The sequence below is a fragment of the Photinus pyralis genome, unplaced genomic scaffold, assembly GCF_008802855.1.
Source record: "Photinus pyralis isolate 1611_PpyrPB1 unplaced genomic scaffold, Ppyr1.3 Ppyr1.4_LG8, whole genome shotgun sequence".
In the NCBI taxonomy this organism is placed as follows: domain Eukaryota; kingdom Metazoa; phylum Arthropoda; class Insecta; order Coleoptera; family Lampyridae; genus Photinus; species Photinus pyralis.
The window spans coordinates 10,986,806-11,000,085 of record NW_022170819.1 but is presented as its reverse complement, the minus strand read 5'-3'; the positions used below and the strand labels follow the sequence as shown (position 1 = coordinate 11,000,085).

Here is a 13,280-nt window from a genome sequence, read left to right as displayed (position 1 = left end):
GATCGCGCTGTAAGGTCCTGCCACCTGGCGGAACTAATCCAACGCATAGAAGTAGAAATGTATATACAGGGCGTACCGAATGTAAAATACGGAATGATGCAAAGAAGAAATGAACTTGTTACAAGGTGTAGCTACTTAATTTGAGCTGTTGTTTACTTTGTTAAATAATACACATTATAAAAATGGCATATACTTGCGCAATTTGATGGTGAGTACCTACCTTGACTTACGATACGGGAAGATAAATCATAACCGCAATATCCGTGGTTACTTGCTTACTTCCAATGATATTTCTTCATTTTAGCTTGAGACGTACAAGCGTTTACGCAAAATGCACCGGGTTCTACTGGTCGGTTTGCTTATAGTTAGCCTCCTAATCGGTTCGCAATCGCAACAGTTGTCTAAAGGTAAATCTAGTATCGCCAATACGATTGTAAACACTCTTGATGAAATTAGCAATCAAAATGATAAACTAAAAATGCTAATTAGATCGTTTTTTGACTATCAGTCGACGTCAACCAAAGCGCCTGAACCAGCGGAGGCAGAGTGCTTGTGTACACCTTTTTATTTATGCAATAATGGAGAAGTGAACAAAGATAGGAGTAAATTGTTTGAACCTAGGTATGTAATTAAGATTTGTTGTTCGTCCTTCGTAAATCGCAGATGACGGTGATCACTAATGACGCAGGTGGCTATAAATCAATAAAGATTTGAGCAATTCTTCTTTTCATACGGTATCCTTAACAGATTCGTTCCAACATACTTATTTCTTAGAAGCATTATGAGATTCTGCCATTCGCAAACTCGAAGGGAAACGCTTGAATTCTCCATTATTGTAATATTCACTATCACCTAACTTTAACAAGTGTAAATTCAATTTTAAGGAACATGATATTCATTATTGTATTGTAACTTTCATTTTTTAGATTGGCTCAAAAGTCTGTAAATCCCTGCAAAACCCTGGGGGAAGTCTGTTGTGAGCCACTTGCCCCTAGTCCTCTAAGGAAGAAAGTGAAGGGAATACCTTTCAACTTTGCATGCGGATTTGGAAGTGAAATACCAGGAGATTATAACATTTCTGATCCTACCACAGCAACGTTTGGCGAATATCCATGGACCGCTTTAGTTTTAAATTTAGAGTATCATTATGAGTGTGTGGGTTCCCTAATACATCCCGAAGTGGTTCTCACTACGGCGCACTGTATCAACGATTCTGAAAGCTATATTGCACTAGTAAAAGAATGGAATACTACAGGAAAAACTGAACCCATAGCCCACCAAAATATGCGCGTAAAATCAATTGTCATGCACCCCAAGTTTGTTATTCATAATTTAATGTACAACGCAGCCTTACTGTTTTTGGAAAAGCCTTTTAAGTTAGACAGAAGGGTGAATACAGCTTGCTTAGCAGATTCGTCTACGGTGTCGTATAATCAGTTACAGAAATCTAAATGTGCAGCTACAGGATGGGGAAGTGATGCGCCGAACGGTGTCTACAGGAGGGTAATGAAAAAAATCGAATTCTCGCTTATTTCAAACCGCCTTTGTCAAATTCAATTGAGGAAAACTGGATTAGGAAAATGGTTTCAGTTACATCAAACATTCCTTTGTGCTACTGGAAAAAACGGAAGTGGCTTGTGTAACGGTGATGAAGGTGGTCCACTAGTTTGTGAAATCTCGGGACAACCGCTAAGATATCTTCAAGTTGGCATTACATCTTTGAGACGTGACTGTGCCCAAAATCCGTCGGTATTTACCAAAATTGCGTCGATTAAGGATTGGATTGATCAAGAAATGAGTGCACGTAATTTAGACACCAGTTACTATACGCCTATGTAACACAATGTAATTTGACCTTTAACTGTACTTATTGAATAATGTAGCCAGTTTGACGTGACGTTTAAAATAATCAGCCCTGTGATGTATCAGAAACGCCAAACTTGACATGCAGGTTATCTGCCAAAAAACGTTATTTTGCGTTATGCAAAATGACGTCTTTGACCGATAACCTGCACGTTAAGTTTAACGTTAATGATACATCACAGTGCTGAATGTGTTCCACTGCATACTGAAGAAAGGTTAAACCATTGAATTAGTGTTTTTATTCAATGGTTAAACCTAACATTATTTATAGCAATACCTTGTAATCTTTAGCACAGATACTTTTATCACGGGATGTGCATCGGAAGTGGAAGCTTGTGGTTTGGAAAAACTATGTCACAATTCTGATGGTGTTCCGCTTTAGTAGTTTGTTCGTTTGAAAATAAAGAATGCCGTTGATTATTTATTTATCTATGTTAATGTCCTTTTGTATTATTGCTGCATACCTTGCAGGCTATCTTTAATAATTTAAATCGTTTTATACAGGGTGGTACATTGGAAACGGACCGAAATCATATTTTTGGGAACACATTAGATTAATTCAAGTTTAGGTACGAAGGGAATATTTTAAACGATATCCTCGATGATATCCTTGACGTTCACATCATTGTAGTATTGTCGTGTATGTCGACATTTTCGGTTAACATTTATAATCATTACATGTCATTCGAATTTGATGTCACGACTGCGACCCATGAGAAGAGCAAGGGATGGCAATTTATGGCATCATAATGTTGCATATCGGAGACGTCGTAGCACTACCTGAAGAGGATACTGCCATACTTTGTTATTTTCGCGTGCCCGTAAAGCGAATGGGCCACTGAATTGGCGATTAAACCTCCTGCTACTGCAGCCAATCTACAGCCACCGAACTGTTTTAAGTTGAGGAACTCCACTAGCACTTGCTAATATTGTAGCGATCATATGCCAAAAACAATGACCGGTAATTAAATGTAATTTGTCACATTTTAGAAATAGATAATGCTATTTTTTAGGGCTATCGTATTGGAACAGGTGTTTAGTGATTACCTGATTGGATCTGGAGAATAAATCTTTCGTTATTGACATCTATACAGATTATAATACTAATACTGTAACCCAGTCTAAATCTGTAAATCACAAAAGATCGCTGTAGGTACATTTTAGGATAATAAAACTGACATGGTCATTAGGCATTACCGCAAATGTCGATCACAACATTATTTGGTCGTTCATAATGTGGATGATTTCCTTACCTTTACCTCATTAAAATAAGCAAGTAAAACATGAAGTTTTACTTATACCCTTTCCTGCCCACCTTTGTTCATTCACTTCAAAAATTCATTCGGGGAGTACATTTTTTACTACACTCAATTTCCCTTATTTGAGTGGATGTACATTGAAATTCTTTAGTATGGGCCAGTTTTTAACATACATGTTAAATTAATATGAATATTAATTAGGTAAATTTCCAAATCTGTATTAGGTACCGACAACATTTTATGTAGGGCAATAGTATTGCAGATAGCGCATAAGATGAATATAATACGTAGAAATTTAGTGAATTATTTTATGTTTGATAATGGAATGATTATAATGATGATCGTGAATAAAATCGTATACGAACCTCGACGAAAGGTTATTTTTCTTAGAATACAATCACCCTCGGCGCTTCGAAAAATAACCTACTTTCGCACTCGGTGCGCAAGTAATATACTATAATTTGCGATTTGGGTATGTAGGTATAGTAGGTACATTATAAAATATGAGAAAATGAATTTCTCTTTTTGAAATCAATAGGCATCGTATAAATTATAATAAATACATAATGGTAGAGGTTGCCCGGCTACATCACAATCGCTGATATGACACTACTATGATAACACGAGTACAAATTACAAAATACCTAGTCAATTTGCTTGCTTATAATAAATAAAAAAGATTTCTCTACATGATGAAACACTGCAGTGTGTGGCCTCTTTACTTATTGGTTTCTGTAAAATAAACTTTTGGTGAGAATCCTAAATAGTTATATTGGTTACATTTAGTTTGGATTTAACTCACCAGACGCTTAAATCCAAAGAAAGCGCAGACTATTTTAACCAAGCATGATACATCTGGAGTGTTTAGATCTGTGCTAAAAGTGCTGATGGAGAAAGAGAGGGTTTCCCCTCTCTCCACAGTAGAGGTACCAGCGAGAAGGAGGACTCTGTGCCCCGGTTCCTGGTCCTTAGAAGGAAGGAAGGGGATTTTACGAATGTAAGCCCTTTCTTAATAAGTAGGACGTTATACGGACTAGCTGGTAATGTGAAAGATGTGAAGAAAATCAAAGGCGAGATATTGGTTGAAACAGTTTCTGCAAAACAGTCGAGAATGCTGAGACAATGTAAAATGTTTGGAGGTATGGAGATTGATGTTGTACCCCACGGTGCACACTTCAAAAGTTTTGTATTCTGTAGGGATCTTCCAAACTGCTCAACCGATGAGATAAGAGAAAACCTGAGCGATCAGGGTGTAGTGGAACTGAGACGGATAAGGACAACGCGCGATGGTGTCTTTATAGACACTGCAAACCATGTCCTCACCTTTAATGTCCCGAAACTGCCCAAAACTATACAGGCTGCTTTTTATCCCTTGCAGGTGCGTGCGTACATACCCAATCCATTGCGCTGTTTTAATTGCCAGAAGTTTGAGCATTCGTCTGCGAATTGCAAAAATGAAAAAGTATGTGTCTGTGGAAGTATGGAGGTAGTTTACCAAATTTTGCGAGCATCGTCAATGTGAATTAAATGAATCAACACCATTCACAAAACTGAATGATATTTTGACCTGGAACATGAAAAAAGAAGACGGGGAATGTTATTAAGAATATAGTGTAAAGTGTATGTGGAATTCAATTGATACTTATGTTTATATTTTGTAGATTGTTGTTGATATTTTGAATAAATCGTATCAAATTATTTCATTTTATGAATATGCCTCTCTGATATAAATAATTGGATTCAAGAAATAATCTTCACAAATATATCAAGACCTTGATTAATAAGCGACTATTTTGGTTGCTGCTAAATTCTCTTGTATTTATTAATTTGACTCAATATAATTTTGGCGTTAATAGTCAAAGATGATAGCCCTCGAGCTTCGCTCTCTGGTTTTCATAAGTTTATTAACGTCAAAATTAATATGTCTCGTTAAATTATTATAAAATACAATCGAAATTTAGATGCAATCAAAATAGTCGACTACTTATCAAGGTCTTGTTATATTACCCTTGAGTATTAGATTTCTACCAATGCCGCATTAAATATGGTATTAATCTAATAGCTGGTATTTAAATCTTGAAAGTATATAGGACAAATTTAACGGTAGGATGATGACCGATAAACGTAAGTCACTCGACAAAATTTACTACTACCTACCCATTATAAGGGTCAGAAGTTGAAATGCAAAGTGTTTCCATTTCTCGGACACCTTTGCCTACAAAGACGTCGCAAGCAGGCCGATAAAGTTTTACAGAATCTCTTCGGCCGGACAACAGGGGTTTAAGGCTGGATAAAGTAAGTGGATCAAAGTGAATGCAGTTAGGATCCTGAGAGGGAAAACCTAGGGGAAAACCTCCTGGCAAAACTCCAGACAAAACAGTCGACATAGGAATTTGGTCCCACACCCTCCTGTATAGCAGCCGCAAACGCTACCATACGACATTGCATTTTGATATTGAAAGTACAAAATATATGCAAAATATGTTGGGTGCTTGTGTGAAGTTGGCCATACTTTTTCTGAACCAGAATTTTGGAAAACGCTAAAGGTACCATGTAAATAAGTTTCAGCACAATCAAGTACATTGAATTGTGGACTAAGTACATTTGTTCATTTTCGAGCCCATTACTGCTTTATTTCATACGCGATGGTTAAGGTTATCCAATGAATAGAAATATTATTACATTGTGCCACCATTGAGTATAACCGTTCACCATTGCGGAACAATTTTAATGCAGCATACTCATTCTTAATGGTCTTGTTTGTAATTTTGAGTGGTGTCACTCTCATTATTCATTATATTTAGCTAATAAACAGAACAATAGAAAATGTGCCTTCTTAATCTTTTAAAATTACAAATATTACCCTTTCTTTTATCAAATAAAAGGTGTAGGTACTTAATTTGAGCTGTTGTTTACTTTGTTTAAACTAGATCGGTACGGAACTCGCTTCGCTCGTTCCGGCCGATCACGGCGTTTAATTAACAATCGCCGTTTTTGTGTGGTTTACCGTTTGTCAATTTTTTGTTTTTTTGCTTTATTGTTTTTTGATAATGTAGTTTGAACCGTGTTCTGTTGTTAGAATATGTAAAAGGCGATGAAAGCAGAAAGAAACTTGATTCGGCTCAAATGAACTTAAATATATTGATAACTCTCTTTTTAGTCAATCTCATCCTATAGGTTGGCAAAAATGCTTTGCATTTTAAATCTCCGCTAGAAATGAGAGTACAGACGGACCGACAGACCGACATCACAGAGATTTTGTTTGATTCGGATACCTGGTGATTCAAAACGTGTATTTTCGTAAAAAAAAGTTGGGGTCATTTTTTACCCCAATGCAATAACTCCCTTACTAACGTGCGGGTGGTAAAAACCGTATCGTCCTAACCCTCGGCGTCTCCCAATAAACGCCAAAATATGAACAAACTGGCTTCTGTATGCAATTGGAGGGCATAACACCCTAATGTAAATGGCACCCAGTCTCACGTTTGTATAGAACCGTTAACACATTGCTCGGCTTCGCCTCGCACATTAACACACAAATGATGATGTCACCGTTGGATTCTACAATATGGAATATTTTAGTTCTAGGTAAACTACCTTTTCCGTTCACATTACGCCAAAGTGTTATTAAGAAAAGTTGTTCAGAATGAAAAGTTATAGCGTTATGCAATCAATCAATTTTCAAAATAATTGGCCATACCTTGATAAAATCCAGTATGGGTCAGTTTTCTTGTGTGTACTGCATTTTATCAAAGTACGCCGATCATTCTGAAAATTTGCATAACGCCATTATATTCCCTTTGTCGGTATCCACTTCCGATGTCCCGTTCTCTTCCAATGCGCGTTTGAAGATTGAAGACCAACAGTAAGATCATGTCGGGGGCTACCACATTCCCTTTGACGGTACCCACTTCCGACGTTCTGTTCACCCACAATTCGCGTTTCATGATTTGACTACATCATCAGGAAGATCGTGTCGGAGGCTATCACATTTCCTTTTTCGGTGCATCTACTTATACTTATATTACACCCACATTTTGGTGGATTTCATTAATAACCTTCCACAAGATAGTACTTAATTTTTGGGGGCACTTCTCGCCATAGGTATTTCAGTGGTATTTTAATTATGTGGAAATGTTGGCTTCCCTTTATGTATTTTATGTTTGTTGTAGAGAATGAATTCTGCATCTTTCCTGTCATTATTTCTAATTTTGCATGTCGGCAATGCGTACAAAAATCGGGATTTAAAATTCCATTGGCACAATTTGTTGTTCGTTATGAATTGCATTGTCATTTTATTTGCTTTTATTAGAAGGTAGGCCCGAACAAAATTGCGTGTAAATCGCTCCATAAATAAGAGAGTTACGTTTTGCGCATGCGCAATGCGATTTTTAAAAAGCCCATTTTCATTGCTTTTGTTAGAGAGACCCAACACCAAAATTTCGTACACATCGCTCCATAAATAAGCAAGTTACGTTTTGCGCATGCTCAGTACGATTTTCGAAAAGTGCATTTTGTTTGCTTTTGCTAGAGGAACCTAAAACCAAAATTGCGTGTAAATCGTTCCGTAAATAAGAAAGTTGCGTTTTGCGCAGGCGCAGTGGGAATTTTGAAAAGTGCATTTTATTTGCTTTTGCTAGAGGGACCTAAAACCAAAATTGCGTGTAAATCGTTCCGTAAATAAGAAAGTTGCGTTTTGCGCAGGCGCAATGCGAATTTTGAAAACTGCATTTTATTTGCTTTTGCTAGAGGGACCTAAAACCAAAATTGCGTGTAAATCGTTCCGTAAATAAGAAAGTTGCGTTTTGCGCAGGCGCAGTGCGAATTTTGAAAACTGCATTTTATTTGCTTTTGCTAGAGGGACCTAAAACCAAAATTGCGTGTAAATCGTTCCGTAAATAAGAAAGTTGCGTTTTGCGCAGGCGCAGTGCGAATTTTGAAAAGTGCATTTTATTTGCTTTTGCTAGAAGGAACCTAAAACCAAAATTGCGTGTAAATCGTTCCGTAAATAAGAAAGTTGCGTTTTGCGCATGCGCAGTGCGATTTTGGAAAAGTGCATTTTAATTGCCTGTATTAGAGGGACCTAACACCAAAGTTTCGTGCAAATCTCTCTGTAAATAAGGAAGTTGCGTTTTGTACGTTATACGAGACCGTGCTGCCATCGTCCCGTCCCGGCCGAAATCGGAATCGCCGGTGGCCGGGCGTCCAAAAGCGTTTCGATTCGCGAAGACGCTAATACCGACGGTCGGGCGGCGCGCGACGCTCACGCGCAACGTCTTCGGCGATCGAGAAATTATTTTTCGTAATATAATTCTTTAAAAAAAAAATTATTCCGACGCCGAGAAGCGAACGGCAAACTCGAACCGCAACTGACGTATGGGAGGTAAACTCGGATTCAGACGAGAGCACTTTTGACCCCCTAAAAGTGAATAGCGTTTTCCCGTAATTCCGGGACGGCGAGAGGACCGGACGGCCCTTCTAATTCGCCAATCTAAAAAAATTCCTGCGTTTCGTTCGCCCGCAAACCCACCGTAAAGTCCGCGAACGGGAAAATCTTTTCGGTGCCCTCCCCCGCGAACGGGGGGCCCGGGGATCGCCGTTCGGCACTCGAACGAAGGGCCGGTCCCTCCCGAGTCCCGAGCCGGAGCGGCGCGCGCGTTGCGCCGCGCCTTCCCCTCCTTCGCGAATTTAACGTGGACCCCTTGCGAAACGCGAAAATTTCGGGGGGTGGAGGGGGGGGAAGGCCTAAAGTTCGAGGGGCGCCGCCGCCCGGGCCGCTACCGCGGCCCGGAGCCGCGGCCTCCACAAAACTTTTTTGGGAAATTTCATAGGCCGTTTTGATTAGAAATTCGGACAAAATCGAGGTTTTAACGGGTTGCGTTGTTTTCTTATTTTATTAACAATCTAAATTAAAATTATAAATAACAAATAGACATAGTTTGATCGAAATAAATTTACAAAATTTACGAAGATTAGTATTTTGCTTATTATAAATAGGTAGTGTTATTATTTTACGTAATAATTCTTAATTGGAAACTACAAAGCGGGTACTTTGCTACACATTTAATTTGCTAATTTCTGGGAGTTTAACAACTGATTTCTAAATTTTTCCTTAAATTGATGAACAGATGACAGTTGAAATAGTACATGATATTTATTTAACATGCAAGGGGCTGTGTATTCAAAGGAACTTTTGTATTTTGCTGTAGTATGTTTAGGTATAGTGTACTGGGTATTGATATTTCGAAGAGCAACATTATGCATATCAGCTCGTTTTACTAACAATTTAAAAAGATAATCTGGAACAAAGGTATGAATCAAATTGTATAACAAAGTAGCAAACGTAAGTGTAAAACTACTTTCTATTTTGAGATAATCAAGGCTATTATAGTGTGGCGTAATATGCTCAAATATATTTATAGTGCTGTGAGAGAATCTTAAACAAGAATTTTGGAATTTTGGACTAACGACCGGGTAATCGCAGCATCCTCTCCTCTCCTCTAATAATAAAAACTTAACTTCAAACTGAGTCGCGTTGAAAACACACTTATGGGACGCCGGCAAAACACCTCTCCTTGCAAAACCTTTGATGGCCAAAACATCAAAACTCTCCGCGAATTCAGCTTCCGACTACGCAAACGGAACTTCTTCGAACTTCAAACTCGAATTAGGCGAAACTTTCAATGTTGGCTGTCGCTCCAACACAAATAATCCACGATGGAACTCGCAAAAAGCGAAATAAATTCTTCAACGAACCGTAACTCGATGCTGCACGTAGCAAAAAGCTGATTTCAAATTTCAACGAAACGTAGTATGGTGTAAACACTGGCTAAAAAGCCCCGCTTTCCTTCTTCACGTCCTATTTAAGGCGAAACCCTTCTTCCGAAAATCAAAATTATAACAACCAATCATACACAGTTGACAACAAAGACTATCCCCTCAACGTACGGTAATAGACCAAGCAATAGAGGTCGAATAATTTTTCTAAATCAATCTGTTATCAGACATTAAGAGATAAATTCAAACTTAATTTCTAGGAAAAAATAAAATTTTCTCTCTTATAACTACACAGAAAAGGCGATAAATCATATCCACCTGTCAATTAAATTAAGCATTTACATCGATAACAGATAAAAACCAAACAAAATTCTCAGAAATTTCTACGTTAAATAAAATGTAAACAAAAACAACCTTGACCGCTTTCTCGTATGACAATAATCTCCGTGCCGTCACATAGACCAACGCCAAATTAATAAAATTTAATTACAAAAGTTAATTACATATGGAGACCGCCCTTGTCCATCTTAACTAGCTTAACCGCTAGGATGTCCAAATAAACATAGCAGTATGATATCCACAGCTTCACTGTTTGCTGTCAGTAGTAATGTTGTAGTATACAGTGTTTTTTTCAATAAAAAGAGCCAATTTAATAATTAATAATACTCGGATGCGTCGTTTAGCACTTCTACTTGCGCGTTTTTTGGGCATTAAGATATTTTATACAGTAAGGTATGACCTCGGCATTAATTAATTTATTTATTTATTATCCCTCTCTTGTTCTGGGCCCTCAACAAGCTTGCGCCCAATTACAGAGTGATCCGCATAATGCTTTTTAGAGGTGCCTCTGCAGAACGTCTTAAGTTGTTCTATACTACTCCGGTATTTACCTTAGGAATTAGGAAAACTGCAGGAAACCTAATTCGGATTAGCCGGCAGAATACTCGAAACGGGTCTACGGTAATTCCCATCTCTGCCACAGATGAAAAATTCACCTCAACCCAGGTTCGAACACCCGACCTCCGGATTTATAGCCCAACGCTCTACCATAAAGCCAGTAATTTAAATAGAACACCTTGTATATTTTGACAATCCTGCGATATATTCTGAATGATTCTTCAAAACACTTTCCTGAATCTTTACATCATTCAAAAGGTTTTCTAACAAAATTCCTCGCCAGACGCCCAAAATCGCATCCACCTTGGGATAGATTTCAACGACCACCAACCCTTTATGTGGCTGCTAACATTGATATCTTCGACAGAAAGGCGATATTACATTGCAATCAGAGTATCATGGTATTGCCCGCGAGCGTTTCACTTGAAAAAGCGCTCCAAGCTGAAAAAAGCGCTTACGAGCGATACGCAAGCAAGCACTTTTCGGCCGCTTGTTGCTCGATACTCGAGCGTTTACTTAAAGTGCTCGGCGCTGGGGTGCTTTTTTCTGGCCGCGAGCGGTTTTTCTGCTCCTGAGCGTTTTTTTCGCTCGCTCGGGCTTTTAACCGCCCTCAAGCGCTGAAGGATTAAGCGCCGCTCGTGAGCGTTTTTCCGCTCCCGAGCTCTTTTTCCGTTCTTGTGCGTTTTTTTCTGCTCACGGGCACTTTTCCCGAGCGCTCGGAACTGGCAAGCGGTTTCGCTTTTCAAAACAGCTCGATGCTCGCAAGCATTTTTGAGACAATTAGAGCGCTCGTCGCTCGAGCGGTTTTTTAGAATGCTCGAATCAGCTCTGATTGCAATACATTTCCGAGAAACACAGTGTGACCCGCCGTCCTTCACGGAATCAGGATGCATGCACCATCTGCATCATCTCCATTGACCTCCTGCAACCATTCGTCAGGGTCAATTGACCTACTCAACTCAGGTAAAAAATATCATAGATCACCTGGATAGTCGGCCTACAGAAAAGAATGACTTACCCTCAGTGGACCACCAAGGATACTTCATGTCTCAGGGAATCTTCGACAGGTTCACCTACAACCTAGATGAAGAAGATCCAAATTTCGTAGTTGCTCAACAAGAACTAACACACTGTAACTACTGGATGAAAATGAGACGACAACTTGATGAATATATCAAGAGTTGTGAATTGAATGAATCGAACGATTAGGGCTCTTTTAATCCCGGCTCCACCACGGCATTTCAATATAAGAGCCGTCAATATTCTTGGACTACTTACAGATGCTCCCACCAAAGGGAAGTGGACCCTGATTGTGGAAGACCTGGCATCACGATAGATTGAATTATTCGCCCTAACATAAGCAAAGAACCAAGCATGTGCAAACATTTTCACGTCGAAGATATTCCTTTGGTATGGGACCCCGAGCGAGACGTATCAGCATTTGTGTAATTTTAAATTTAAATTACATTTTTTGCATGCTGCGCCTCAAAATGCTCCAGTTATATGATCATGATCTTTTATTTCCACGTTTTCCTTGTGATATTCCATTCCAAATCCACCACAATTACAAGTATTGCTGTGTGCAATAGCATGGGGACATTACATTACCCACAAAGCATCTGTTCAGCTAGCTATAAACTTAACATTTTAAAATCTCTTCTTGTATATATCCGGCATGTGCTATAAGAATCCCAACATTGACTTAAAATTTCTTAATTTGAGAGATTCAGTATAGTCGATCAACTTCCGAAAATTTCCACAATTCATTACGGAAATTTTGAAACAATCTGACATGAAAACTTTATCTGGGTGGCACTTTGGATTCGACGCAATTAATTGATTGACATTACATACAAGAAAAAAAAATTAAAACGAAAATCCAGAATGAAAGAAAAGCTTACAAAGTCTGTTTGGACATATTACCCCACACGCAGATGGTCGACAATTAAAATAAGATATCTTAAAATTATTTACAGTGTTCTTCTTAATAATCCACATAATACTAGGCGCACGAGAAATGATGCAACACTCGCTCACAGCTTCTGAAAATCATTTTGCTTGATAAAACAGAATTAAATGACAAACAAAACTCTGGCTTGATAACAAAATTTCCGGTGGTTGTTCCGATGGTAGAAACTTTTCAAATAAGAAGAAAACCTAATAAAAGGTCTCGCTGTGCACTACTACTTCTTGCTTTTTCCGTAATTTGATACCACGCATTAAACTTCTCATGCAACTTGCTTCTGCGCAATTGTATTACAGAAAATGACTAACTGAGTCTTCAATGAAAGAACTTCCTGTATATTGTTGTATAAATAGCACAAGTGAAGGCGCGGTAGACGAGTGGTTCAGATCGTAGGGCCCATGCGAGGGCACATGCTTCTAATGCAAAGATCGATGGTTCGAATCTCGGCCTCTACAAATTTACCGCAACCCTTAAATAACCCGCCCGGCTGAATATCAAGCCCATATGTAATGAGAAGC

The 13,280-nt window shown here is 38.6% G+C and overlaps 1 protein-coding gene across 1 annotated transcript; it reads left to right on the top strand.

Moving 5' to 3' along the window:
• Nucleotides 1-317: 317 nt before the first annotated feature.
• Nucleotides 318-2,315, top strand: LOC116178667 (phenoloxidase-activating factor 2-like). Its single transcript, XM_031498234.1, has 2 exons — nt 318-621; nt 927-2,315. The coding sequence occupies exons 1-2, from the start codon at nt 332-334 to the stop codon at nt 1,837-1,839; spliced, it is 1,203 nt and encodes a 400-aa protein (XP_031354094.1). The 5' UTR covers nt 318-331; the 3' UTR covers nt 1,840-2,315.
• The last annotated feature ends 10,965 nt before the right edge of the window (nt 2,316-13,280 follow it).